The sequence below is a fragment of the Sciurus carolinensis genome, chromosome 4 (genome assembly GCF_902686445.1).
Source record: "Sciurus carolinensis chromosome 4, mSciCar1.2, whole genome shotgun sequence".
Classification (NCBI taxonomy): domain Eukaryota; kingdom Metazoa; phylum Chordata; class Mammalia; order Rodentia; family Sciuridae; genus Sciurus; species Sciurus carolinensis.
Genome location: NC_062216.1, coordinates 118,009,244 through 118,033,091, shown reverse-complemented (window position 1 = coordinate 118,033,091; position 23,848 = coordinate 118,009,244). Strand labels below are relative to the sequence as shown.

General features: G+C 39.4%; 1 protein-coding gene across 2 annotated transcripts; it reads right to left on the bottom strand.

Moving 5' to 3' along the window:
- Window positions 1–8,594: 8,594 nt before the first annotated feature.
- On the bottom strand, window positions 8,595–22,248 carry Atp23 (ATP23 metallopeptidase and ATP synthase assembly factor homolog). Of its 2 annotated transcripts, none has more exons than XM_047550473.1 (6): window positions 21,898–22,248; window positions 19,280–19,325; window positions 18,273–18,354; window positions 13,912–14,049; window positions 12,014–12,097; window positions 8,595–9,047 (listed from the first exon to the last, which is right to left on the bottom strand). In XM_047550473.1, exons 1-6 carry the CDS (start codon window positions 22,082–22,084, stop codon window positions 8,844–8,846), a joined length of 741 nt encoding a protein of 246 aa, XP_047406429.1. In that variant the 5' UTR covers window positions 22,085–22,248; the 3' UTR covers window positions 8,595–8,843. The 2 variants fall into 2 exon arrangements, with proteins under 2 accessions (XP_047406429.1, XP_047406428.1); XM_047550472.1 differs by lacking the exon at window positions 21,898–22,248 and adding an exon at window positions 15,152–15,228 and having other exon boundaries at window positions 19,280–19,306.
- Between the last annotated feature and the right edge of the window lie 1,600 nt (window positions 22,249–23,848).

The window sequence follows — 23,848 nt, the reverse complement described above, 5'->3', positions numbered from 1 at the left end:
AATTGCTGATAAGGAGGAACTTTTGTCACTTTCCTATTTGTTTTCTATATGCTGCATCATATTTTTATATCTCAATTCCTGCATTACTAACTTCTTTTGTGTTTGATTTTTTTAAGTGAAATGTTTAAACTCCCTTTACATTTCCTTTTTTGTATATTACTATTTTTTGTGGTTACCATGGAGATTACATTAGCATCCTAAAATTATGGCACTCTAATTTGAATTTATACTACATTCACTTCAGTAACATTAAAAAAAAAAACTGCTTTTGTTGAGTAGGTATGTAGAAAGACAAGAGTAGGAGGATGAAGGGTTCACTCCCTCTTATGTGACAAAATATCACTCCACCTTGGGGGACAGAAAACTCCACCCACAAACCACCTCCTTCAGATACTACCTTCTTCGAACTAAAGAAAACCTGTGTATTCAGTTTAAGGAAATTTCCGTCTTTGGAGCATGCACAGAGCACTGATGCACTATCGCCTGGATGACTCAGGGTTCCTTGTAATATCATTTACACGGAGGTTCAGACCTCCCTGTGGGGTTTCACTTAGGTACTAATGGGAGATTTTCCAACATAGCAAAATCAGCGCAGGCACACTAGACTGTGGCAGGAAATAGCAGTACCTGCCCTAAATACTTAATTCATGATGAGAGACAGCTCCAGATCAGATGTCAAAACCTGACACATGGAAAACCCGGGCTGCATCCTCTTTGGGATGACCAGCTCCACATTCTCTAGAGTGCACTTTCACTTTGCTAAATAAACCCTTGCAGCTTATTCTCTGTCTCGCTGCTGAAATCTTTCTTTCAAGAACAAAGGAAACCCAACACCCAGAAATACTTCAGTAGCTCTATCCCCAAACCTTTCAGTTGTCAATGTCACAAAATTATATATTTATACAGTGTGCGTCCAAAAAAAGCTCATAATTTTTCATGCATCAATCTCTTAAATTAGGTAGAAAACAAAATGTAGAATTACAAACCAAATTACAATACTAGCTTTTAACCAGTTTCTAATATATTAGTCTTTTAAATCATGTAGAAAATAAAAACTTATTGTTACAATAAGACCAGTTTTTATAACTGCCCAAGTACTTAACTGAGATCCTTTCAGCTTCAAGTTACTGTTAAGTGTCCTTTGATTTCAACCTGCAATCCTCCTTTCAGCATTTTTTGCAGGGCATGTCTAGTGGTAACAAACCCCTAACTTCTGTTTATCTGGGAATGTCTTAATTTCTCCCTTGCTTCTGGAAGAGAGTGTTGGATGTAAGATTCTTAGTCAATAGCTTATTTTAGCACTTTATATTAGCCCACTCTCCTCTGGCCTCAAATTTGTGATGAGAATTTTGCTTAAAATCTTACTGAGGATTCCTTGTATGTGATAAATACTGGCATCAGATCTGCCATTTTGCTGCCGCCAGTGTTCTGCCTGCCCCCCACCACTTTCCAACCCAGATTGTTAGCCCGAGAACTTCCTTGCCAGTCATTGGTTCAGATTGTTAACCTGCGAACTCCCTAGTCAGTCATTGGGTCCACTGTTATTAGCCCATGAAATTCTACTACTCCCCCGCCATCCTATCTCTTTCTCTCCTCCTCACTCACCTGCTCTCGCTCACTCTCATGATCTCTCGCTCTCTCGCTCTCTCTCTCTCATTCTCTCTCTCTCTCTTTCTCACCCTGCGGGCAGACCCTCTGCCTGTCCACTTAATAAAATCTCTTGCATGAGTTCCCTCTTCTGGAGTAGCTTCTGGGTGCTTTCATTGGTGCCGTGGCTTGGATGGGCTCTTCTACCACCACTTAGGCAAGTGGAATCCCATCTGTCACCCCAGAACCCAAGATGTTGGTCTCACTTTCCATTTGCCCAGATGCTCTCCTCCACATCCAGACACCAACCTCATTTGGTAAGTGGCTTCTCCCCTGGCTTTTGGTTACCTGGGAAGGGACCGCTGAACTTCTGGCACCCTGAGACTCTCCACGGGTTGGGGGAACCCCCAGCAACGGTTCTTGCAACTATGGCTGAATCCCTATACTGATTGCTGGGGGAGCTCCGGGCTGATGGGGAACTCTTTCCTAAGAGGACTGCCTCTTGCGAATTCTACTCTGGTCCTGGATTCTCTGTACCACATTTTTATCTCTACTAAAGCCCTGGTGCCAGGCACCCAGGTACCACTACAGGCTTAGCCTACATGCTTATCTAGTGGTAGTGAGACTCCCTGGATAACTCATCCTTCACTCACGTGATTCCCCAGGGGTCGAGGGACACTTCACCTCTGTATTCACCAATTCCTCTCTTGCAATGGGCAGCTCATTCTCAATCCCTACCAATACCCAACTGAGCTGCCTCTTAGTTAATTTAAGAGTCCCTCTGCCTCACCCCAGACCTCAAACCAAATGGTACTTTAGATTCCAACATTTTTAGGGATCTTTTTACTTTTTGAGAGTGCTCAGGGAAATGGAAAGAGATTTCCCCACATTCAAGTTTTCTCTTTCTTATCCTTGCTCTTCCTACAAACCTGAACTTTCTCTCTCTCTCTCTTCCCCTCCCCCTCTCACCTCTCTCTGCCTTTCTCTTTCTCACTCTCTCATGATATAGTTAATGGCCATTATCATGTTTTCTTCTAGAACTCTTTGTTTTGTTTTGTTTCTCTTAAATGCTATATTTTTCGAGCTCACAATTTTGATCCTACATACCTAGGTTAATGGTTTTTTAATCAGTTCTATTTTTATTCAACTCTATTTTTGAACTTCTATTATTCACCTATAAAAAGCTACAAGACCTTTGCTTTTGTGTTATGTGTATATCCTGTTGTCTGATATCGTATTGTCTGTCTATATATGTGCATCCAAATATAGCACTCATGAATTAAAAATTTAAAATGGATCCAGATACCTTTAATTCACATGGTTTTAAAGGGGTCAATTTGGGTAAACAAATGAAGGTAAAATGTCTTTAAAATTACTTACCTCGCAAGTCTCTAGGTGGTCAAATTAATGAAATGCTGATATCTATAAAATGTCTAATATCAATTGTTTCTAGGACTTTTCTTCAACAAGAAAGAGACAGCAGATACTGATCAATACACTGGTCTGCTATCTTGGTTTTTTACAGTAAGATAAGTGAATTAGATTTGACATGTACAGGATTACTCAAATGTGTTAGAGACATCTGATTAATTTACAAAGGTAAAATGCTGTTAAATAACATTGAGTACTCTAAACTCCTTAAATTTCACAGGGTTACATACTTAAACATTATCGGTGTTTTCATAGATCAGTAAATAAAAAGGGTTTAAAATTGCTTTGTGTCATCACTAAAAACAATGTTACTAAGACTTAAGTCCTAACAAGTATAATTCTACATACAAAGGGATACAAAAATTTCAAATGTTTCAATTAGAGTACTGTACATAACAAAATATTTCATCTTATTAAAATGGAGTAATTTATCTAAATTCAGAAATTTCATAAGAGTTGTTTCAGAATGTGAACAAAAAGGGGTCAATATATAGGAAAGAAAAATAAAAGGTTCTAGGTACAAAAATATATTTAGTAGAAGGGAGAAGAAAATGTTTCTGGGTAGGAAAGTCTTTCTGTGATGAAACACGGGATGGAATCCATGGTCATTGCCTGCTGGCTCTCCCCTCATGGGGATCCAAGGTGCCTTGACCTTGCCCCCTCCTCCCTGGCCAATATCCACCATAGGGTGTTTCTGCCTCTTGCCATTGCCAACCTCCTCACCTACCACAGAATTCGACTCTGGGCAGCCTTCCCTTTACTGGTAGTGAGTTCTCAGAGCTCTTATATGGTGGCCCTGAACTCTCTCTCTCTACAAAAACACCAGCACTGGGTCAGGGTCTCCCTCGGCTTCAGCCGCAGACCTATCAGGGATGGTGACAACCTTCTCTGATAGTCTGCTCCTACGCGGGAAATCAGAGAGGTTGTGGGGATGCCCTTCCTCTCCTGTTTCCCTTCTCCAGGTTCCTGAGAACCCTTAGCCATGGGCTTTGCCCAATCTAAGATCCTCTGCAACCCCCACCCCTTTGACTGACTCCTCAAAAACATTTGGCCTCTCCATTTGACTCTAGGTCTCAAACCTCACAGGCTAATTTTCTATTGCAACACAGTCTGACCCAAGATAAGTTAAATAATGACTCCTCTTGGCCAGAGAATGAGACTTCCACAACTTCTGTCATTGCGGCAGCAAACAGGTAGAGATTCCCTATGTTCAAACCTTCTCTTCTCTTGGCTCTCACCCCTCTTTGTGTCAATAAGAATAGTATTGGGGATTTATTTATATCATTTAATGTTCTGTAACAGAGCCTGATTTGTTTAAAGGTTAATATTCTGAAACATGAAAGCATTTTGCCACTTTGCCACATAAAAAGAAACTTAAAAGCTCTCTCAGCCTTTCCTTTATTTACATTTTGTATGTAATGTCATTGTGTTAACTAAAATTCACATAGACTCAGGAAACAATACACGTAAACTTTGTAGACTCAGGAAACATTACATGTAAACTTTGTAAAATGATATTTGAAGAGGAGGCAAAGATCAACTTCAGAACTAGAACACTATACCTAAGATTTGTCAAGAGCCCTGCCTTACCTGAGATAAGACTCTGCCTCCTACCCTGCTGCATGTCAGAATAGCTCCAAAATGAGCCAGACTTCAGCTTATTTAAAGTTATATTCAAAAGATTGTTTTTTGTTGTAAAATTACTGTGATATAATGTATAACTCAGTCAAAATTCAAGATAGCTATTACACAAACTAAATGTTTTACTGTTGTTACTTCCATTTTGTATTTTTTTTGTAAACTCTATAACTGTTGCCCAATTAATGTTTTGCAGAAGTACAGCTTCAAGAACAAATGACCTAAATTAATTTGAGATAATAAACCATCACCTATAGGATAAGGTAATATAGACCCCCAATTAAATTAAAAGAGGCAAATAACTGTAAAGTCATAAACATTAAAGTTAAAGCCCATTACTCTTACTTTATGACCCGTGAGACTGGCTTACTGGATGTTTAAGATCAAACTTAGAGATTGAGATTAAAATACAGTGTCCAAGAAAATCAATATTTGGTTCTTGCCCTCTAAGTCAGCTGGAACCCAGGGAATAAGAGAACTTCTCTAAGGAGCTTTGCAACTCTGGGTCATATGACCTCCCGATCAGGGAGATTGATGAGACCACTAGAGGATAGTGCACCTGCTGCAAAGGAGGGTCATTGAAAAAGGGAGACATCCCTGATGCTTCCAAAGGAAGCCACCTCATCAAGGAGACCCTACCTAGTGAATGGCACTAAAGGAGCTAAGAAGCTGCTCTCAAGCTCTCTATGAGTAACCCCTGTGGGAACTCAGCTGACCTTTAATAACAGATAGGAACAAGGTCAATTTGACCAATTTGGTCTTGAACACCTAGCAAAAACAGTTATAACCAAAATACACCATAACTGGGTTTAAAAAGGAAAGACAATAGTACCTTTATAGGAACTTAAGACTTACACTTGTGTTAGCACCAAGAATAAGTAAGATTGTAGACTACAAAAGAGATTCTTAGGCAGGAGTGCCTGATAACTATCAAGAAAAACTGCCAGAGTTTGAAATTTTTGGTCATTTTAAGGTCTATAGATCTTCCTAAACAGGACCATGCCTGCTAAATTGTTTACAGAAGTTCCTACAAGATCAGATACACAAGTTCACCAACTAGTCGGTCAATCAACTGCTTCTCCTTCAAGACTGCCAGCCCCGACACCCAAAGCTGAGACCTGCCATTCACTATTGACACCTCTGGCTCCAAAAACTCTGCTCTCACCTAAAGCCCTCCCTAATTCCCTTTTTTAACAGGAATGAGACTCTTCACCCCTAACCAGCAGGAAGAAGCTACAAAAGAAAGACCATCATCCCACTCCCGGTATCTATAAAAACAAAAAGGGAGGAATATTGGCATCAGATCTATCATTTTGCTGCCACCAGTATTCTGCCCCTCCATACCACCTTTACAACCCAGATTGTTAGCCCACAAACTTCCTAGCCAGTCACTGGTTCATATTGTTAGCCCACAAACTCCCTAGTCAGTCATTGGTCCATTGTTATTAACCCACAAAATTCCACTACTTAAGAATAGCTCCCCCACCATTCTATCTCTTTCCTCCTCACTCACTCTCACATTCTCTCTCTTATTCTCACTCTCTCACTCTCACTCTCTCTCATTCTCTCTCTCTCTCTCTCTCTCTCTCTCTCTCTCTCTCTCTCTCTCTCTCTCACCCTGCTGGCAGATACTCTGCCTGTCCACATAATAAAATCTCATTGGGCTAGGGAGATAGCTCAGCTGGTAGAGTGCTTGCCTCACAAGCACAAGGCCCTAAGTTCAATCCCCAGTACCACAAAAAAAATAAAAATAAAATAAAATATCATGCATGAGTTCCTGCTTTTGGAGTGGTTTCTGGGTGCTTTCAATAAGTCACTTCTCTCAATGCTTTCAAAATTTTTTCTTTAGACAGTTTGATTATGATATATTAATATCTCTGAATGCTAGGTGAAGTTCACTGAGTTTCTTGAATGTTAATATTCATGTTTTTCATTAAATTTAGAAAATTTTTCTTCAAATATTCTGTTTCTCTTCTCCTGAGACTCCCAAAATACTTATGTTGGCTCAGTTATGTGGTCCCATGGATCCATTAGGCTCTATTTGCTTTTCTTCTTTTTTTTCTCTCTCTGTTCCTTAGACTAATTTCTATTGTCCTATCTTCAGGTTGGCTGATTCTTTCTTTTGTCTTCTCATATCTGACTTTGAATTTCTCTGGTGAATTTTTCATTTCAGTTAATGTACTTTTTTACTTCAGAGTTTTTTTGTTTCTTTTTTAGGTTTTCTATCTCTTCATTAATATTCCCATTTTGTTTATATAGTTTTCATGGCATTCTCCAGTCTTCCTGTAGTTCTTTAAGCATCTTTAAAAAAGTTGTTTAACTTTCTGTTTAGAGCTGAACTCAGTGGTGCATGCCTGTAGTCTCAGCTACCTGGGAGTCTAAGGAAGGAGAAACGATTGAGCTCTGGAGTTTAAGTCCAGCCTGGTAACATAGTAAGAATTCCTTTCTTTAAAAAAAAAAATCTGTCTAGTAAATGAATAGTCAGGTCTTTTGCAGGTAGTTATTTGATTTTTTTTTTCTTTTCTTTTTCCTTTGAATGGGCTTACTTTCCTGTTTCTTTGAATGCCTGGTGATTTTTGTTGAAAACTAGACATTTGGATTTCATATTGTGCTCACTCTAGAAATAAGATTATCCTTTTCTTCAAGGTTTTCCTTTTTGGCTTTTATTTCTATAATTGTGAGTTGTCCCTGTGCTGAGGATCAGCCTGTAGTATAAACTCCAGGTCTTTTCTGAGACTGTGCCTTGCACTGGGCATGCTCAGTGACTTTCTAATTTCCCTGGTATATGAGGCTACTTTTGAATGTTCTAGTCTTTAATCTGTGTGGCTCCCAAAGGGGAAAAGAGAAAAATAAAGGGGTAGGGAAAGGCACCAGTCTATTAAACCCCCTGTCACTTCAGCCAGAGGGGGTCTTGCAACAATGGGGGACATACAACAATGGTTACCCACCTCTTTGTACCTCTATCATTGGAAGCAACAATTATCCATCAAAACCCAGATGCCTGATAGCTGGAGGACAGGGTCTTTTATGCTCACCCTTGCCTTCTACAAGTTGTGTGCAAGCTAATCCAGGAATATATGCACAGCTGCCAGCCACCACCCGTAGATGCAAGGACTGAAATTGACTAAACAAACCACAATTTACCTCTCTCCTAGAAACTGCAAGCCTCTATAAGACTCAAGTCCCAAAACAGTTATATCAGACAGGCTTTGCTAGTGTTGCCTAAGTGGGAAGACAGATTTCCAGTGCTTCCTATACTACCCTTCCAATGATCTCCAAACCTTGCTTCTAATGTCCAATAAATTATTAGGCCTGAGGTATCACTTTATCATTTGTATCTAATCAGATTTTAAATTCTTCAAAAAAAAAATCCTGCTTACTTCACTGACTTCAAGTCACATCTACACATAGGCATCACCATATTTCAGTCTAGACATAATCCAAGTGATGTTTGCCAGGAGCAGGTGAAAGATGCAGGTGATGTCTTTGGTAATGGCTTTAAATAAGCTGACGTTTTCTGAATCCAAAATTCAGACACAGGACCTGACAAAAGGTTTGAAAATGATCATATGAAAACGACTGCATTATAAGTTTAATGCATTACCTTACTGAAAAATATTTAATCAGGACTGTCTTTCAAAAATTAAGCCACATGGTAGCTCATATACATATTGAAAGAGTCGGGGAGAAAATGGCATGACCATTGAGTTATTCTCAACTTTCATTCTTTGCATGTTTTAGTCATGACAATATTTCAAAAACTGTCCTACAATGATATCAGTTCATTTTTCTTTACATTGAATGTAAATATCAGCTTTGATTCCCTATCAACATCATACAAGGGCACATACTTCATAGGTTTCGTAATCATATTTGAAAAAATCTCATAATAAAAATGAATCACAATAATAAAAATAAAATGTTAGAAAACACAAATACACAGTAGAAAATACAAAAGTGTAATTTATTTATCCTAATTACCAAATGATTAGCTCCAACGATGTAATTTTACCTTGTACCTTAAAACAATTTCATTTTTTGCCTCACTTTCTCTGATCATATATTAAAGTTGGTGTCTTCTGTACTTTATCTGTATTTAATTGATCGTTTACAATTTATACATTTGTTTGCTTGAGAACCATATTTTTTCTTCATGATCACTGAAAATCTGTAACATAAAATGTCATTCATATATTTGAGTAATACCGATTACGGTTTTGAAAGTCTCTATGAGCATATTTCGCATATGTCTCATTATGTGGGATCCTTCCAAAAGGTTCATGGTCATTGAAACAAGATTCAAAAACTTCATCAACAGCCTTCTCAGCCACTTCTTTGCTGATATTCCTAACTGCCAGGATAGAAAGAATTGCTCTGTCTCGAACACAAGCCTAAGGAAAAGGAAAAGTATGTGGCTTTAATTTTATGTGAAAATTTAATCATGAAATATCTATTTATATAATGCTGAACCACAATTAAAATTAATTTCCTCACATATTACTTTATTAATTTGTCATTCCAAAAAAGAAATGTACTTCAAATTATGGAACATGTTTAGCTCAACTTAAAATCTCTTAGGCATAAGACAGACCTCCATGTTCTCATGTTTTCCAATAATATAAGCAGAAGTCATTCTCTAAAGTTCTAGGCAATGTGTGCCAAATGGTAATCCCAATTTGCAAAATCACACACACAAAAAAAAAAATCTACAAGTAAGGTCCTGATTGACTTCCATAAAATTTAATTACACTTAAAATATACTTCACATCTTCAACTCTCTTCCTTCTCAGTAGGCCAATGCTAGCTAACTTTTCCTTCAAGAAGGGCACTCTCTTCCCTGAAGGCAACAGAAAATCACACACAAATACATCCAAACATGGAAAGTGCCTTAATTTCTAGACAGAAACAAAAATTAAACAACTTTTTTTCCCTGACTGTTCTTTTCATAGGTATTAAAGTTCTATTCCCAAGAAAATAATTTACCTAATGTTACACAGTAACTGACTGGGATTTTTCAATACTCTAACTTAAATATTTTAAGAAATATAAGAGCCTACTCTTCTAGTTCTTGGAGAGCTTTTAATCCACTTATTTCTCCTCTGGTCCAAACTAAAACAAAAGAATGACTTTTTTTTTTTTTTTTTTTTTTTTTTTTTTTTTTGTGGTACTGGGGATCGAACTCAGGGCCTTGTGCTTTCAAGGCAAGCACTCTACCAGTTGAGCTATCTCCCCAGCCCCAAAAGAATGACTTTTGACCATTTCCTATTAAAATAATCAAAACATGCTTTGATGGCTGTGCATCCTGACCATCACCAATTTTCTGTTTTCCCAGTTCTACTTTAGCCTGGTCTACATGTTCAAACTGGAATGCACTGGAATATACAACCAGTGCTTCTCAACCTAAATTACACAAAACACAGATTTGTTTGTTTTTGTTGTTGTTGTTGTTTTGGTGGCACAAGGGATTGAATTGAGGGACACTTTACCATGGACCTACATCCCCAGATCTTTTTTATTTTTTATACTGAATCAGGGTCTCACTAAGTTGCCCAGGCTGGCTTCAAACTTGGGATCCTCTTGCCGCAGCTAGGATTACAGGCCTGTGCCACTGCATCCAGCACACACTGATTTAAAATATAAATACCAGGCTTAAAAGAACAAGGAAATAAATGAACCATATGAAGCCACAACAGCAATTGCCAGAGAGGGGAACTTTCTCTTTCTGGGGCCAAAAAAAAAAAAGGACCAAAAATCTGTCTCCTGTAGCAAAATGGTTGGAAGACACAAATGTAAACCGCAATTCAGATTCACTTCTTTCTAGATGTTATAAATTTCTGTTAAAATAAAAGTATAGCTGGGTGTGGTGGCACACTCCTGTAATCCCAGCAGCTCAGGAGGCTGAGGCAGGAGGATCAAGAGTTCAAAGTCAGCCTCAGCAACTTAGCAGGGCACTAAGCAATTCAGTGAGACCCTGTCTCTAAATAAAATACAAAAAAGGGCTGGGGATATGGCGCAGTGGTTAAGTGCCTCTGAGTTCAATCCACAGTACCAAAATAAATAAATAAAAGTTTAACTGTACAAGTTTACAGTCAGTTACTGGACCTACTGTTTCTATTTCTTGGGTTCCAAAGAAGGGACTCCATTCTCTAAAACTTCTCCCTCAACCAGAGTCTACCACTCCCACATGTCTCCCAACCTGTTTATAGTTTTACTTATTTTCTGCTTCTTTGCTTTTACTCAATGGTTAAAAAGGGGAGAAATTTCTCTCTCAAAGACACTGGGTCACAAGTTTTAATCACATTATCCTCTTCTTATTAGTTCTAGGGTGTGCTGATATACACCCTGCTACCATCCTCTCCACTGAGAGCAACACAGCAAATTTATCAGAGAAGTGGGCATTCAAGGGCACAAAAGACATGCAGCACCTGACCGGTTACTAGTGTACTTGGCCCAGGCTGGAAGTCTAATGATCCAATTGGCCCAATTGGAGTAATCACCCTCTCCAGGTAACAAGCTTGTCTTCCAGTTCCCATTCACTGAGTTCACAGTTTCTACTAACAGTTCACTGTGACTTTCCACCCTCCACCCCAGAGTCCAGCTGCTCTTTTCTTTGGAGAACCAAAGGCCTCCCTGTCAATCCAACTCTATACTCCTTATATCTGGTTAAAACTGCTATCCTGGTGCCTCTAAGTTTACAAAAAGCCCAACAAGCTCTTCACACAGAAAAGCTCTAACCAGTCTTACTCCCCAGTGTGGACACAAAGCCTCAGGTGCTGTGGGTAGAACAGTTCACATCCATTATCAATCCATGAGCTCTATGCTGCCTCTCACTCTGTCCATCTACTGTGCATCTTACAGGTTTTCTAGCAGTTTAGTCTTGCTTTATAGTTTTTTCTTTTTGATTTGTTCACAAAATCCCTCTCAGTTCATGGTAGCCAAGGTATGCCAATCTAAAGCTTTTCTATCATATCACTCAGCCTTTCAAGGGGCACTGATCCATAGCCATGCAGTCTGTTCTGAAAGGCATTACAGTTTGTCTCCAGAATACTGTGGTAGCTTCCAAATGTAAGTGCAGAAATTTAGAATGAAATACAGGCTGTGATTTTCCTCTGTTCTTCATTACCCACACCAAAACTACCCTAAAAGCAAAAGCAAAGCCCTTTTCCCTACCAATATCTCCCAGGCACATAGCTCACCCTTAATTGTAAAACAGAACTCAATTCCATCTACTCGGCTTAAACAGGCTCTCCAATAGGTAGTTCTTTCAAATACCAAATACTAAAAGTGCTTCATTTTTTCATTCATTATTCCCACTCATAATACTCTTAAAGGTAGGTGATTTCATGTTAGTTTTTACCTGATGGTGTTGTTTTAATCCAAACCGTAACCTGAATATTTCATTTACAAGTGAACAGTCCCCACTAAGATTAGCAGCTCGAACCTATCACAAAGACAAAAGGTAAACAAAAAGCAAATAAATGTTCATGCACTATGTTTTTTATGATAGCAAACAATTTTTTAAAACTTGGAAAGAGGGGCTGGGGTTGTAGCTCAGTGGTAGAGCCTTGCACATGTGAGGTGCTGAATTCGATCCTCAGCACCACATAAAAATAAATTAATTAAATAAAGGTATTGTGCCCAAAAAAACAACCTGGGAAAAAATATTAAATTACCATGTTTTTCTCAGAATACAGTAAGTTTTTCTTTTAAAGAATTTTCTTTATTAACAATGAGAGCAGATATCCAAGACCTATAGTAGACAAAGCCAAATAGACTGGGGGTGGAAAAAAGTTCATTTGCCTACCAAAGGGAGTTTTCTAAACTTTACCCCATAGCCTTACTGACAGAACTAATTTCTTTTGGAACCAAAAGTCAGAGAGTTGGACCTCAAAGTTAAAGTACATAATCTCTACAAGATATAAACATTTCTAGAAACTACCAAAAGGACTTCAAAAGAACATTTTTCCAAAGACCTACAAACTGAATTTCAAAGTGAGCTGGAAACTGGACACATTGATATCTAAAACACGTTGGGTATATGACTCCTCTTAGACCCAGCCTACTTCGGGGAAATTCTCTTGGACTTTCTCTTAAACCCCTATCACGATATTCCTCCAGGGCCTTGACTTTCCTGTGAAAAATTAAGTGGTACAAAGAATCAAGAACATTCAAAAGCAGTCAGGCTATGAAAATGACAGAGTAAAGTGAGAACATATTTTCTAATTTACTCTATTTCGGTAGATTTTTTTTTAAGTCTTGGAACTACCTGCATAGATTCCACAGCCTCTGGCAACATTTTGCTAATTCATTACAAAGAGAATGGCTTCGTTCCCCACAGAGCTCAAGGTACTTAACACACTTTAACTAGCTAACAGGCATTAATTCTCATAAAGCCCAAGAGAGAGACCTATTTAAAAACTCAGGTTTCAGTCTACTTTCCAAATAATATGAATTATATATAATGAGATGCAGTGGGGTCACTTACTAATTTCAAGGGAAAGAAAAAATAATCTAAATTGTCAAGTATAAGCTTGAGATTGATATGAGTTTTTAAAATTTCTCATTACAATGCCCTCTTCAACTAATGAAATACTAGTATGGAATACACATCTCTCTAGGAGCATATGTATGTATACTTGTGAGAGCAATCCAAAGCGTTTTGGGAATAAATATATTTTTATGTTGTATATTTGAGACTAAATGTTTTATACTAGGTCAAGTAAGGACTTTACCTTTGGGAGACAACACAGCAAACTAGTTAAGAACCCTGATTGTAACCCTACCTCTGCCACATCCTAACTATGGAATCTAAACAAATGCTTCACTATCCACCTGTGTAAAGCAAGGATAATAAGAGTATCTTCCTTGACAGGTTGTTTTGAAGATTAAATAAGAATCCATTCAAACAGAACAGTGTTTGGCACGTAGCCCTCAGTAAATGTTAAGTAGTATATTTTTTAATATTATATAACTTATTCCATAGGAAAAATGGTTTATTATTATAATTAAAGTCAGTCATCATTATTATTGGGCCTTAAAGGTTATATTTAAGACTACTCTAATAATATACTTAAAATTTCTCTAGGTGTACCTCAAATATTATATTTAATTGTAGTTAAAAACAGAAATTCAAGACTAAAGTAGAACTGTGACAGTAAGAAAAGGACTGAGTTTAAATAAATTATAATGAATAAAATGTCAAACACAGAGTATTCTGGGGGGAAAACGGTAAGTGCCTTTCACAGTGAAACTCACCTCTGAGCAGGCCAAATGCCTGACATTGGAGAACCAGTGGACATGTGCACGACAGTGATCGAATGCATGAATGAGTTCATGGGTGACCACTCTGCTCATGTGGGCTTGGTTACGGATGTTATTCTGGCACAAAACAATCTAAGAGACACCAAAATAAAAGAAGTTCACATATTTCTAAACTCTACTTTCGTTTCACAGATTCCACAGATTCTTCTTTATCTCCCCCATGATCCCATGAGCTCACCTGCTTGGAATGCCTCTGCCCACTCTTCTCTATCAACTTCACACCTGCCCCTTGGTCAAGTCCCAGTCCTCACTACACATGCTCTGTTAGCCTTCCCCATAATTAATTTCTCCCTTCTCCTCTCTCTGGACCACAATGGCACTTGGATCAAGAACATTTATTCACATAAGTGCCCTCGCTGAGCTGACCATACCAATCTGTCTTGTATTTCACAGCCCTGTGGTCACGGTTGGGTTTTGGAATAAAAGAGACAGAATCAAATTCCAGCTCCACTCCTTGCTAACTTAGTAAACTGGGGCAAGGTTTTTAGCCTCTCTGTGCCTCAGTTTCCTCAACTATAAAAAGGAGATCATTTAGAGCACCTGCCTCATAGACTTGTGGGAATTAAATGAGAATATATGTAAAGCAGTTCTTAGTACATTTCTGAATGAACAAAAAATGAACACCACTGTCCTCATTCTATTAGAATGAGAAAAAATGTCAGGAAAAATTCCCCAAAAGATCTTCACAAATGGCACACTGAGTGGGACTTTGTAAGAATAAAATACACACATGAGAGCCAATAATGACAGCTACCATTTATTGTGCACTTCCTACGTACCAGACACTGGGATATGTACCATTAATTTTATATATTCATTTAAAAATTATTTATTCGATTAATTTGTTAAGACCTAATAGATTTGCAATCTATATTTACCAAAATGTTTAAATACATGAATGACAATTATCATCAAGAAACACTCAAGTTGTTCTGAGAACATACAATCAGAAAGACTGATCTAGTCTCTTAGAAGGCACAGAAGATTTGAAAACTGAAAGCAGGGCAAAGAGCTGAAGCACAGAGTCGGGTGTGGCAGGAATGAGATGGGGCTGGCGAAGAAGGCAGGGGCCAGATCACTCGCCTATCTTATCCTGAGAGCAATGGGAAGCTACTGAGGGGGAATGCTGACATAGGCGAGTGCTTTTGTTTTATGCTGTTTTTATCCTTTTTACCTTTTTTAGTTTGATGAAGCAGCAGACGATCACCAAAACTGGATGCAGAGAAACGACTTGAAGGCTAACGAAATATTCTAGGTAAGAGTCAGAGAATGGGGTACTTGAGTTAGAATGGTAAGAGCGAATTTAGAGGTAAACATGACAAAATTTGATGATGAAAAGAAGATAGGGAAGGACTCAAAGTATCCATAAATTTCTGGCTTGAATAATAAGATGGATGGTAGAACCATTCACTGAAATATGCAAAACTAAAAGATGAGATAACTGAAATATGCAAAACTAAAAAAAATCAGGTTGAGTGGTGGCAAAGAATGGCAAAAACCATGAATTTGAACTTGGACATATCAGACCTAATTTGCCCTTAAGACATCCAGGGAGAGGTGTTAAATGGGCACTTAGATACATGGATGTGGAGTTCAAAAGAGAATTTTGCCCTGGAAAAATTAATGAGATCCCCCTGGCAGGATACAGAGTAAGAAAAAGTAAGTACACCAAAGATAAAGGAACTTCAATAGTTAAAGAATAGAAGAGGAGAATATGCTATCGAAGAAGTAACCAGAAAGTGTTGTGTATATGAAACCCTAGGGAGAAAGAATTTGACATGACCAGCTAAAGTCCAGTGTATGCACATTCCATGACCCAGAAATTGTCTGTAAGACTTGTATCTTGGAGAAGCTCTTGCAAATGTGTATCGGGACACAAGTTAAAAATATTCACAGCAGCATCATTCATAATGACAAAACTGGAAACAATCAATATTAGGGTAAACTGTAATACATTCACACAGTGGAATATTATATAACACTGAAACTAAATAAACCAGAGAGGTACACACAATAGTATGGAAGAATCTTACAATGTTAAACTAAAGAATTGATTTAAGATGATTTCATAAAGCTGGGTGTGGTAGCACACACCTTAAATCCCAGCAACTTAGAAGACTGAGGCAAGAGGATCACAAGTTCAAGGCCAGTCTCAGCAACTTAGCCAGACTGTTTCAAAAAAAGTTCTGGGGGTATAGTCTGGTGGCAGAGTGCCAGTGGGCTCAAACCCAAGGACTGAAAAAAAAAAAAAAAAAAAAAAAAACTATGAAGTATTACATATAAAGTGAAAGTATTCTAGATACAAAGCACTAAAGTATGCATCTAAAGTAGCACATTTCTAAACCGTACATGTACATGGTAAAACCACTCAGAAAAGCAGTGATTTCCAAAACTCAGTAGGAATAAAGGGATGTGGTTCAAGAGGAGCACACAGGCTTCTGAAGTCCTGGTAATGTCCCACTTCTCAAATCTAGGTGGCAGTTATACAGGTGTTTCTTTTATTACTAAAAGGTTTTATACTCTTATGTATGAGTGAAAAACTTTATAATTAACTATTTGAATTTAAAAAACAAAAAGGGAAACTGTGTGTGGTAGCCCACACCTGTAATCCAAGTAGCTTAGGAGGCTGAGGCAGGAGGGTCACAAGTTTAAGGCCAACCTCAGCAATTTAGTGAGGCCATTCACAACTTAGTGAGACCCTATCTCAAAATTAAAAAATAAAAAGGGGGCTAGGGATGTGGCTCAGTGTACCCCTGGGTTCAATCCTTGATACCAAAAAAAAAAAAAAAATGTGGGGTTGCCAGGGGCAGGGAATGTACAACTGTGTTCAACACCGCTGAGAGTTAATGTGAAAGTTCAAAAGGTCCACTCTATTTAACCCTCAAAGTGAAGCAGCAGGTGAACTCACCAAGGGCCACTTTGAGAATTGTCAGTATTGTGAATATCAATTCACAAATGAAGAAACTGAGAATAAGAAAAATAACTTGCCCAAGAACAATAAAAATAACTTGCCAAAACTGAAACTTCTCACCTTGCACTATTCTGCCTTTTCCCATGATTACTATAAAACAGTTACAAATAACCAAAATACACATGAAATTCCCCAGCAGCAAACAGATACATGTAATCAAATATGGATTACATATACAAATTGGAAATATTTATAACACCTCATCTCATGACATAACCCATTTACCACCTTCAAGACTCTGTCAAAACCCTGAAATGATTTAAAACTAACAATGAAACATTAAATGCTCACTAAGGACCAGGCACCATAAGCAAATTTACTAGAGATATCTCATTGAATTCTGATAATCATTCTATAAGACAGATATAACTACCCCCAGTCAGAAATTTCCATAGGTAGTTATCATTTCTCACCATGTAAAGGTGTAACCCTTTTACTTAGCATTCAAACCCTCCTACCATGTGGCTCACCATTCTTTCCAATTCTGTCTTCCCTTTCTCCCCACCCCTACATTCCTGTCTTCCACCTAAACTAGACCACATGCCATTGCCCAGCATGCCTCCTGGTTTCCCAGCACACCACTTCTGCTCATGCTACTACTACTTTGAGCAACAGTCTTTACTCCTGAAGAGGTTTTATATCCTGTAGTTAAATCTCTTGGTATTTTTCAGCCAATCACATCACTGTCCATTGTGGTACCAAGTGCTGCAGCTTGGATCTTAAATGTCCCTCAAGTGCCCATGTGTTGAAGGTTTGATTCCAACCTGATGCACTACTGGGAGGTGGTGGAACCTTTTAAGATATGGGGAATAGGGGAAGGAAGTTAGATCTTTGTGACTGTGCCCCTGAACAGGATTTTGGGACCCTGACCCCTTACTGTCTGTCTTTCTTACTTCCACTCTGCCATGAGGTGAGCACCTTCCTCTGTCACGTACTCTTGCCATGAGGTACTGCCTTGCCTTGTCACAGATCCAGAGACAACAGGGAGCCAAGCAACTATGGACTAAAACCTCTGAAAGTGAACCAAAATAACCCTTTCCTTCTTATAAGATGATCATCTCAGGTATTTATTATAGTAAAAGGGAAAGCTAACTAACACAGTAAGTCTACCTGAAATGGTTGAACCTGCCTCAAATTTTATAATCATCTGTGTTTGTGTCTTATCTCCTCTGAGAATATAAGCTCCTTAAGAGGAAGGACCATGACTTATACTTGTTTTTTTAAAAACTACACAAAATCTAAGAAATAGAATAGCCAGCATGTAAAAGGTGCTTGGAAAATAAAAGGATTAAAGGAAAGAAAACAATTTGGAAAAGATGCATACCTGAGATGTTGTAGCATCAAAACCTCCACTGACATTTCCATTACAATCTTCACAAGAAAAGTGTCTTTCTTTGTTTACAGCACTAAAAGGCAAGAACAGATTAAAAAGAAGTTTATATGTGGAAAATAGCCCTGGACTAGAAGTTTGGAGAAACCTCTAAAATACAGGAAATCCCCTCTACCACCAACAGATGTGAAACCTTGGGAAAGCAACTTAATACCTACAGGACTCAGGTTTCTCACCTGTCAAATAAGGAGATGACCTCTGCCAAATTGATCCTCAAATTCTGTATGATTCCATAAAGCATTTGGTTGGTGGATATGAGACTGAACTAGACAATGCAATATGTGATGCATTTCCTATTTTATGTTCTACCATTATTATATAAGATAAAGAAAGTAAACCTTTTTTCACACACACAAAAAAGACTATGTTGGAAATATGCTGAAATTCCTGCCCTTGGGTCATAATGTTAAGTGGAACTCAGAAGTTATTTCTTCTAATCCCCTCAAAGTTAAACCTGTGGAAGGCTCCTACATAATTTGTTGTCCTCCATTAAGGACAATGCCTAGGCTGGGATAGTGAAAAGGCCAGGTTTAGTGATTACTAACAAGAAAGATGTGAATGATGCATTTACTAAATCTCCCAGGTGAATGGTAGAGCCAAAGACTGAGTTAGGTAAAAGATAGCTGAAGAGTCAGGCCTGCCTTGAGAGAATGCAGCAATCACCATCCATGAAAAAGTCTTCATGACCTGAAGTCAGAAATCTGAAGTAGCTCAAAGCTTTTCAGATTTTTTTTAACTTTGGTAGTCAGAATATAGAACAGCACTTTTAAAAGGTTTACTTGGCCAGGCACAGTGGTACATGTCTATAACCCTGCTACTTGGGAATCTGAGGCAGGAAGATCATGAGTTTGAGGACAACTTGGATGACAACCTGGGCAACATAGTAAGACCCAGTCTCAAATTTTTTTTTTAATTTTTAAAAATAAAAAAGATTTACTTACCACCCCGAGTGCTTCATAGCATCAAGTAGAAGTTTGACATATGGATCTAAAAAGATATTGGTTCAATTAAGTATGCTTATTGGGAAAGTAGCACCAATTGAGTGATCCAAATAGAAACATATTATCAAAAAATAATTCAAAAATCACAAGTAGGGACTGGGGAGATAGCTCAGTTGGTAGAGTGCTTGCCTTGCAAGCACAAGGCCCTGGGTTCAATCCCCAGCACAAAAAAAAAAAAAAAAAAAAAAAAATCACAAGGAAGTTATACTACCTCAAAATTGGCAAAAATGGGCATAAAAAAGATGAATTTAATTTAACATCAAAGCAAGCTTTTAATTAAATAAACCACTAATACAAACACCAAGATGGTACCACCAAGCATCTTGGACAGGGTCAAAGGTCCTTTTTAGTTAAATGATCAAACACTTAGAATTACGGTGTATACCAAAAGAGTGGAAGAATTGCATAATCTGCAGATATGAAGAAGGCCATAGCGACACTATTTTCTGTGCTGATCAGACAACACTGGTCACACCAGGTCCCATTCAAAGTTCCACATCCCACAAGAGACTAGCCAGTTGAAGCTCTCCCATGGGGGAAGGCAACTAAAACAATGGGGGACTGTGCTTGATAAGAAGCACTAAAGGATTTGAGGATTTGGAAAGGAGAAAGAAGACAACCATGACCACAGGAGGTTCAAGTATTGAATGGGTGCCAGGTAGAGATGGATTTAGTCAATATTGCTTCAAAAGATGGCATGGGGTTATATGTGCCAGTTATATGTGGCAGATTTCAACTCATGGAAAGGATTTTTTCAACAATTAAAGTTGCCAAAACAACAGACAAGTAGACTGAGAGTGCCCCACAAACAGGTAACCTGTTCCAGGAGAGATATCTATATATCTGGACAGTGATGGCACGGAGGTTTTCCTGTATTGGATAGGGAGCCTAAGCAATTCCTGAGGGGCTGTCCACTTCTCTTCTAAGACTCACTGAGCCTGTTACTACTCCTGGAAAGTACAATGAATCTAAATGCCTCTAATATACACTCTGCACATAAGTATCTTGCCTGAGTATAAATGTACAGGAAGAAAAAAGAGAGAAAGGAAGAAAACAGAAAAATGTTGAAAGCAAAAATAGGTGAGTAAAAGAAAAGTAGCAAAGTATAGCTTACTGCTTTATTAACCTGGTTCTCCTTAAGAGTGTTAACAGAATAATTACTACTACTAATAAGTATTACTAAATAAGTATTTACCAGATGCCAGGCATCATATTAAGTGATAATCCAAGCAACTAAGAGTTTTCCCCTAAGCAACTAAGGCTGAGGCGCACTGATTCCTATTGGGGATCATGGTCAGCACCCCAACTTCCTCACATCCTATCTCAACTGTCCTCCACTATTTGGCTCTTCTGCTGTAAGGACAGCTACCCTTATTTAGATCCTGATATGCGGGCACTTAACCTTCTTCAAATCTATTCCTTACAACCCTAAAAGAAGTATTATTGTCTGTTTATCCTTTTTTTTTTTTTACAGCTATGAATAGAGCAGACGGGACAGGTTAAGTCACTCACTCTTCCATACCTACTTTTTAAAGAGAGGGATGAGAATTTGAACTCATGTCTAACTTTACTGCCCAGGTTCTTTCCACTATATTCCACTCTGAAATGCCTTAAAGGTAAGGTCTTTACTCATCTTTGTATTTCTTCCCACCACAACCTAGGAGGCATCAGTTCACTTTGTAAAATAAATATAAAATGTCATCATCATTTCCTACCTTTCATCCTCCCTCTCTTTTGATTCCCTAAATGCAAGTAATGCAAAGGTTGGAAAACCCTTGGAAGTCTTTTGATGGGCCAGCTGTTTAACAGTAATCTTGCTGTAGAACAAGTATGTTTAAAACATATCTGAAGTAGACTTAGGAAGTCTATTTCAATGTAAAGAAGTTAAGAAATCTTCTCTAGTGCAATATCCCTGGGACTGGGAGAAATTAGTCAATAGGTCGTTTGTTATCCCTATTTAATCCACAGCTGGGGTTCTTAACTTTTTTGAATCTTTGAGAATGTGATGAAACTATGAAGTTTCTTCCCAGAAAAATTCACGCAGGTGTATATGCACACGATTTTTCAAGGGTTTTTATACCTGGTATCCCACCAATACATGAAGGTTAAAAAGCTCTTACAATGAAGAGCAGGTATGCAAAAGTGTTTCTGCACTGCCAACACCAGGTAAGCTTTAATTAACGGGGCTCTTTAAAACTCCACCTCACCCTGACCATAAAGCCTCCCTGATAGTTCACAACTTACAAAAGAAATCACTGAATGTAACTGAAAAGGGCAAACTCCTAGCCCAACTCTGTTCATCCCACATGCAAGAGAGGTGAAAAACGGAGGCCTCGGCACTTCCTCTGATGCGGGAACTGAGGCCGGGGACCCCCACTTCCGCCCTCGAGATGGTAAATCTTCCCAGACTCTACACCGAGGTGCCTGAAACCCGCCCATCCAGCAGTGACTGGGGCTGAACCAGAGCTCCCTGGCTGAGAGGTGCCCAGGTCCCTCCTCGCCCACCAGGTCTCAGACACCACCCCGCAGACCCCCAGCCTCCAGGTTACAGTTCCTACTTGTCTCCACCGTCTTCAGGAGCATTAGCTGGCACTTCTGGTTATGGGTGAGGAAGCTGGAAAAGAACCCTTGCTGGGGGTTCCCCTGGGCCAGCCGCTCCGAGAACACTTGGCACGAGACGCGTTGCTGCTGCAGCTGCTCCCCTGCTGCGGGGCCCGGTTGGCTCTGGTCCGGGGCTCCCGCCATGCCGCCACAGACGTTGCAGGCGCTTCCTCCAGCTCTGGTTCTGCTGTGAGGCTGGAAAAGGTAACCTGGATCTTGCCAACCCCACCTCCCGAGACCCTCCTCCCCAGAGCCAATCAGCAGCCCAGCAGAACGGTGGACGTTGGACCGCAGGGTCGCTGAGCTTGGATCGGGACGCCGAGCGGGGCGTGGCTACAGCCTCTGGGCGGGGCGAGAGACCCTGGGCGTGGCCAGAGGCTCGTGCAGGCGGGCGGAGCTGGGGTTGATCGCTGCCTTTGCAGGCTTCACTCCAGCCGCTCTGGGTTAGCAGCTGCAGCTCGCTATAGGTGACTTGTCCCCAAAAACGTCGTTCTGCAGTCTTCTGCTGCCTGCTGAACTGCTGGATTTCCCGCCTCCTTCTGGACATTCCTTCCTCTCCTAGCCAACACTGGTCACCAAGTCCCCCGTTCTGCTACTGAAAGTCTCTGTCATCCTCCCACTGCCTGTCTTGCCCAAGGGCAGGTCAGTTGCCGTCTCTTGTCCACCTCTTCTGACTCCTGCAGTCCCTCTGTGATCCACTGTACCCAAGGATGCCCAGACCATATTGAAAATAGTGTTTTTCAGGAGTGTTTGAAAACTATAATTACAAATAATGACTAGTCACATCAAAAACCTCAAGATGTAGGACCCAACTACTTTGGGTTGCTGGGGATTGAACCCACGGCCTTAATGCTTGACAAGTAAGCACTCTATGAACTGAGCTATATCCCCAGCCCTCCCAACTGCTTTTTGTCTGGCTCATCTGAACTCATTTGGCCACCCTACTCTCTTGCCACCCCAAATAATTGCGATAACAAAACGCTCCCTGTTTACTTCTACCTGTAAGCCTAAGCTCATCCTGTTAGGCCTGTCTTTAAGCCCTTTTTCTTAGTCCCAATGATTTGAGGCCCACATCAAAACTACCTACGATGGGGTTGGGAATTTAGCTCAGTGGCAGAGCGCTTGCCTAGCAGGACACACAAGGCCCTGAGTTCGGTGCTCCACCCTGAAAGAAAAAAAACTACCTACATCATTACCATATACCTTAATCTGATTTAATGTCTCCAGATCTCCCAAAGTACAAAGCACTTCATACCTGTTACTGCTTTCATCACAGCCAGCCAGGTTTTATCTAATTTGTGTGGTTCTCTTTCCCCACTAAATTATTCAGCTCAGCTCACACATTTATTCGACACCACTACACTGGTCCACGCAGAACGCAGAGATTGAGGAAACAGGCTGGGCATGGTAGCACTCACTTGTAATCCCAGCTACCCTTGAAACTGAGACTGGAAGACTGCAAATTCAAGGCCAGCCTGGGCAACTCAGTGAGACCCTGTATCAAAATAAAGGGATGGTGATGTAACTCAGTAGTAGAGCACCTCATGGTAAGATACCCAGGAGAGAGTGGGTTGGGGAAGGAGAAAGAAAGAAAGAAGAGAAACTTCCTAAAGGAAATAAAGATGAATAGGAGAACTGGTGAAAGTAAGGAGCAGCATATGGCTTACGTAGAAAATATGTCTAAATAATATAGGGTCACAAGACTGAGAATTATAAACAGTGCCCTTGTGTCATAGTTGCTCCGTAAATATCTAAATTTAGTGAGATGCTACCATTCCTCATTCATTTGAAATAGTATGAAAACATGAACACCGCTTAGGTACGGACTACCAAAACTGTAAGTAAAAAGAAAAAAGTAGATACTGTTTATTGAGCTCATCTTGGATACATTATTTCTATTCCACACTA